This window comes from Hippocampus comes, unplaced genomic scaffold, assembly GCF_001891065.2.
Source record: "Hippocampus comes isolate QL1 unplaced genomic scaffold, H_comes_QL1_v1.1 scaffold612, whole genome shotgun sequence".
Classification (NCBI taxonomy): Eukaryota; Metazoa; Chordata; class Actinopteri; order Syngnathiformes; family Syngnathidae; genus Hippocampus; species Hippocampus comes.
This window is the reverse complement of record NW_017805584.1, coordinates 136,933-142,932: the sequence shown is the minus strand read 5'-3', so window position 1 is coordinate 142,932 and position 6,000 is coordinate 136,933. Positions and strand designations below refer to the sequence as shown.

Genomic DNA, 6,000 nt, shown 5'->3' with positions numbered 1-6,000 from the left:
GTGTGGGCATTGCAGGAAGATGATGTCATCTATTTAGGCTGATTGCCGGGAGCAGGGGAGCCAGAAGCAAAGTGCACCAAGACAGAAGACAAGCGTACATTAAGAGCTCACGCAGGCCTAACGTGATCACTGGAGTGCACGCGCGCACGTGTGTGTGTGTGTGTGTGTGTGTGTGTGTGTGTGTGTGTGTGTGTGTGTGTGTGTGTGTGTGTGTGTGTGTGTGTAAATGTGGAGGGTACATGATCTAAGAAATGGATAGTGACAGGATGTTCTATGGACACACGCACAAGAAGGCTTCAGCCATAATTCTTCTCCCCATGTCTTATTATCACACACACACACACACACACACACACACACACACACACACACACACACACACACACACAACGGAGGTCAAACATTTCCACCCATGCGTTGCTGCCACATTCATTTTTAGCATGCGGCTGATTTTTTTTTCTCTGTGTGTGTGTGTGTGTGTGTGTGTGTGTGTGTCTGTGTGTGAGCAAGCGGGGGAATTTCCTATGGAGGGTTACGTGCAAAGCGATTGGCCAGCCGTGCTAGGGGCTCGTCCGACAGAGAACCACGATTGGTTCCTCGCGACTCTGGTATGACGCTTTAGTCCAGGCCTCTCTGCATGCACCCCCCCCCTGCCCCCCCCCCTTGCCTCTTTTTTCTCTCCGTCGCTCCCTCTTTTTGCTTGCTTTTTTTCCCTTCCCTTCTGCCCTCCCTCCGTCGGCTCACCTCACATTCCATCTCTCCAGTGCGCTTTTTTTTTTTTCCAGCAACGCAGATGAAGCAGCAATGCACAAAGCGAGCCTTTGACTCTAAAAATACAAGGCCAGGAGTGGGAAAGCCTCACGGTGGACAAAGACAGACCCGGAAAAAAGGAGCTAAGTAAAGCTTCAAACGCGCTTGCTGTGAAAGTCAATGTTCTTTTTGTTATCTTCCTTTTTGATGATTATTGGGGGAGGGAAGAAGAGCGTGTTTGGGGAGCAGAAAAATTCTGAATGCCGCTTGCGCGACCACCTCCTTGGGACGTATGGAAGGCATACAAACACTTGCGCCATGCTCAAGACACCCACACAAACTGAGGGCCCGCACGAGAACATCCCCACCCACCCGCACAGACGCACACAAGCCACCGTAACAGCAACCTGTACATCTTTTTGCGTTTGTATAACATCCTGGAAGAGGTGTTTGGCCTCATTATAACATGCTAAAGCGAGGTGGTCTTAAACATGCATCAATACACTTGGTAGAAAGCAGCACACGACTCCAGTGGGTCACTTTTTGCGCATGAGGGGTTAAAAGCGGAGGTCAAGCTTCACGTATGCATGTACTGCACATGACGAAAATGCAAAATGTATCATTAAGATTTGAAGTGCACAAGAGTTTTGGGCCAGGACCCAAAATGCGTCTCTCTCATCTGGGTCACAAAATAAAACGCCGCAAGCCAGGCCCACGACTGCACGCCACACAACTTTTAAATCCTAAGAAAAAATGTCATTCGTTGAGCGCTTTTCTTAATGGGCAAACACCTGTAAAGTAGATGCTAAGGCAATGCATCATTTTAGCAAGGTAGGGTCCCAGGCGAGGGACCAGATTTTGGGTGATATTCCGAAAGGGGTTACGAAATCCTACACGTTATTCAAGTTGAATTCCTTGACAAAATATTACAAAAGGCAGAGCGCGGTGCTTACCAAGGCCAAGGATGGGGTGGTGCTCCACCAGCGTCCAGGCGTTGTCGTCCACACAGTGGCTCTTGTAGACCAGGAGCTGGCACACGTCTCTGGCCGTCATGTCCGCCGGGATTTCCACCACTTTGCCAGCCCCGTCCTCGCTCCACACCTTCACTATCTGAAAGCACACGAAGGCCAAGGTCATGCTTGTCGCAGGCTGGAAGAAGTTCCTGCGACGGTGGGACGGCGCCACGCGGCCTAAGCCGCTTCGCAGGAAAATTCTACCGTCAGAAAGGGAAGGACGGATCGGATTCCGAACGTCCATTTACCTCCATCGCCACATGCTCTGTCAAGTCCATCCTTAAAGTCCCGTTTAGTTTCCTCTCCAACAGGAGAGTTTCTTAAAAAAAAAAAAAAAAAAAACGCAGCAAAGTCCCGGAAACTGGCGCCTGCACGCTGGGTTCAGCCCTTTTGTCCACGGCTCAACCAAACTCCCTCACACGCACGTCCCCGGATATGCATGTAAACTTGCTTGCGCACATCGGACGGTGACGTGTTTTCTGCCGCGCCAACACCGAGGGCGAGAGGGGAAAAAGTAGAAAATGTTCGCAGTTGGAGGACATTTTGATTATGTCCTTAAAAATGCCACCACTGGGAGCAGCGAGCGGGCATAGTTCAAAGCCCAAGTACCGCCCATTGTTGCGCCATTTTGAACCATTTCAGCCAAGCGCCCAAAGCGACATTTCAACTCGCTGTAATTTTGCCTGCGAGTGCGTTTGCTCCGCAGATAACCACAGAGCAGCTGCCTCACACCACTCCATCTGCACATTCACACAAAAAGCCCTCGCTCTGGCATGCGGCGCGGAACACGGACGCGTGCAATAAATATGAGCGCGTGGACGCCACAAAGTGTTTCAAAACCAAATCGGCGACGCACATTAGGTCAAAGAGAAGGCGTTACATGTTTGCATGATGATGCGCGCGTGTGTGCGCGCACGCTCGCACACCTACGTACTTCACATGCTGCGCCTAAAGCAGGCGTTGCGCTCGCAAACTCTACTGCCCCGCACTGCACACAAAGCAAGCGGGAGCAACTGTTGGAAATGACACGGAACAAGAAACAAAAGGAGCGAACGGACGACTCGGGAGATCGAGCCAGCCTAACAATGCCACCGCGATTCGGAAATGTGCCCGGCGCCGAAAATGGCACACAACACCAGAAGCACCACCGCGGCGACGCTGAGAGAGAGCCTCCTAACACGAGCGAGGGAGAGGGGGGGGAGGAAAAAAAAAAAACGTCACAGTGCTCCCTGCCCCTTCTGAAGCCAGAAGACTCCTTCCTCTCCTCCCACCGCCGACCCCCCCCAAATAAAATAGTGATTTCATGACATGTGACTTTTGTTTGAGAAAAGTTTGTGAAACATCGACAGGGGAGGGAAACGGAAAGCAGTGGGGTGGGGGGGGGGGGAGCTCGATCGATGCACTTTGTCAACCGCGGACACACACACGCGCACACACACACACACTCACTGTGTTAAAAACACACTCAAAGACACATCCAGAAAAAGAATGAAACGCAATGCAAGTCTCTTACCTCCACAGCCTGAAAGAGGCAACAGTCTGGAGAGCAGGATGGCATTTTCACACTGAGACGCTCTCCAGTGACACAGAGAGAGAGCGAGAGAGAGAGGGGGGGGGGGGGGGGGGGCGGGGGAGGGGGGGGGGGAGAAGTCAGGAAGAGGGAGGGAGGGGCTGACTGGCAAGGAGAACACAAGAGAGGTGAGAGCGAAGGGGGCAAGCGGGGACAAAGAGGAGGGGAGGAAGTGACAGAGGAAGGACGAGAGAGACCCGCGATGGCTCGGCTCGCGACGGACAGCACCGAGGCTGGGAGAGTGACGCGGAGCGCTATGAACCGCCAACCGCCGCCGCCGCCAACCACGACATCCACCCGTCCTTCTGCCCCCGCCTATTTCTCCCCTCACTCCACCTCACATTGGACTAAACCAGTGGGGGATTTTTGGGAAACGGTGAGCTGCTACCTGTCATGTAGCCAACACCCCTGTCGCCAGGGTTACTTCCAAATCGTCACCTGGCCGCCCTTTCCGCACTGTCAGCTGCTTTAAATGACACCCCCGACTCTCTCTCTCTCTCACACACACACACACACACACACACACACACACACACACACACACACATATATATACAGGGCTTAATGTACTGAAGTACAAAGCCAATCGCTGTACACACGCATCCCTCACGCTCTGCCTGCCAGGTTTTAATTTCCACCCCCTCCCCTCCCTCATATCCTCTTTCCTCTCAACAGCTGTGTGTGAAATATTATGCTGGGGAGGTTTGCGGCAGAGAAACATCTGAAACGCGCGCTCGTGCGTCGACGCGATGAGGTAGTTGATTCGAAGCAATATGGATCAAGTGCTGCTCTGGCATCACTGAGGGGGGGGGGTCAAGGGAGGGGTAGAAGAGGGAGGGGGGGAGGCGGTTGCTCAGCAATTCTGCACAGCCTGAGTCGAGGCAGCGAGTGGGGGTTTGGGGGGGGGGACAAGGAGGTATCGAGGGAGGGCTGAGAGCAAGTACAGAAAGGAGAGCAATAGTGGAATGTGAGAAATGCAATACTGAGTCATAAGCAGGCTCATGTGTAGCGTGCGGGCCAACGCAGCTGGCCCCTAATACGGAGTGCATGAGAAGTGAGAGCCAAACGAGCAAGAGCAAATGTAAACCAAGATGACTTTTTTGGGGGGGGGGGGGGGTCTTCAGCCGCTTGCGGTAGGTTTGCAGCCCATCTGAGCTGCAGTCCACGTACTTGTAAATGTTTATGTTTATGTATGCCTGTGTGGGAGGATCATGCGTGTTCACGCGCACGAAAGGAAGAACATAAAGCAAACAAAGCGGCCATGTCGGTCGCTTTGTTTGCTTTTCGTGGAACAACCTCGACCTTTAAGATACTTGAAAACTTTACAGGATGAAATGAAGTCGCCAAGTTCTTCCCTCTTCGTTTACTGCCCTCCCCCGCTGCCCCTGTAGAGGAGGGTGAGGGTGTACAACGTTTTTGGCCTCCTTGTCAACACACACACACACATACACACACACACGCACACAAAAAGTGGGTTTGGAGCATATTGGATTGAAGGGTCACGAACAGACACCTGCATGCATGAAAACAAAAGGACGCATAGAACAGTATGTCCAGGGTCAGCGGTCAAACTGAATAATCTGCACTCGGGTCAGGACTACTTGACCAAAAAGGTTTATGGGGCCCTAAACCAATCAGGCTATTTGCAAACACGCGCACACGCACACACACACGCACGCACACAGCACAAAGTAAAGCGGTTGTTCTAAAGCAGAGCTCGTCCACGATGACAAAAAGTACAGATTGTAAAGCAAATCTCAATTCAGTTGCAGCCGAGGGAGGAGGAGGAGGCGGCGGCGAGGGCCTTTATCTGCAGATGCAATCTTTTTACATAACATAAGAGCACAATGATGGATTCTCTGCTCTCGGCACGGCAATCGAAAATCTACAAAAGCACATCTATGATGGCATTACGGGGAGATTGTCAACTGACCGATCACTTGTTGCTGCCCCGACGTTTGTTTCCAATGTGCCAGGACTTGAATTCCAACACTGTCACTCATTGGCTCCAAAAGAATCCAATGTTTCGAGCCCAATTGGTTGAGATATTGAATGACGGCACACAGAAGAAAAAGCTTATTCTTTATCTCGTCGAAAGGGGTGGCTTCAGCTCATCTGTAAGGACTTGAACTATGGAGCTGGAAGGAAGAGGTTGGAGTCCCGCTCAAGGCAAATCAAGTCAATAAATAAATAGTGGCTAAAATCAAAGAACTTGTTGGAGAGATGCTAGTCTGCATGCTAGCAACCGTTGGGGTGTCCTCGAGTAAGGCGCCGTCCGCATCGGCGGCTCAAGTCGCGCGGCATTGTCGGTGCACCTCTTTTCACCGGGAATCTCCCCTTGCATGTGGAACGGATCCAACATCGACTCTTTCTTTAGCTCATTTTATTGTTCACCAACTGCTACAAAGCACGATGGGTTATTCAAAGGAGCGGTCCCGAACAGCTGGTCCATCGGACATTTGCGGCACGGAAAGACTCAACAAAAAAAATATTTGATTGATCAGAGTCTGAAAGACATTTTTTGTTTGAAAATCTGGTGCGGCCTCTTGTCCCCGGTGGTGATGCTGTGGGCAAAAGTAAGCCGACAAGGTCTCAAAGACGTATCAAGAAAAAGAAATAAACTTTGGAACGTTTCTTCAGAAAGGGGAAAATCCCAAATCCAAATAA

At 51.4% G+C, this 6,000-nt stretch overlaps 1 protein-coding gene across 4 annotated transcripts in view; it reads right to left on the bottom strand.

The window, feature by feature from the left end:
• Window positions 1-6,000, bottom strand: part of LOC109521964 (growth factor receptor-bound protein 10-like) — a 36,656-nt gene that overhangs the window by 12,591 nt on the left and 18,065 nt on the right. For 2 of the 4 annotated variants that reach the window (XM_019880118.1, XM_019880119.1), the window contains one exon: window positions 1,704-1,860. In XM_019880118.1, the coding sequence (XP_019735677.1) occupies window positions 1,704-1,860 (157 nt within the window). Of the gene's footprint in view, window positions 1-1,703; window positions 1,861-2,011; window positions 2,919-3,276; window positions 3,641-6,000 lie in introns of those variants that run through there. The other 2 variants (XM_019880120.1, XM_019880121.1) reach the window with 2 other exon arrangements.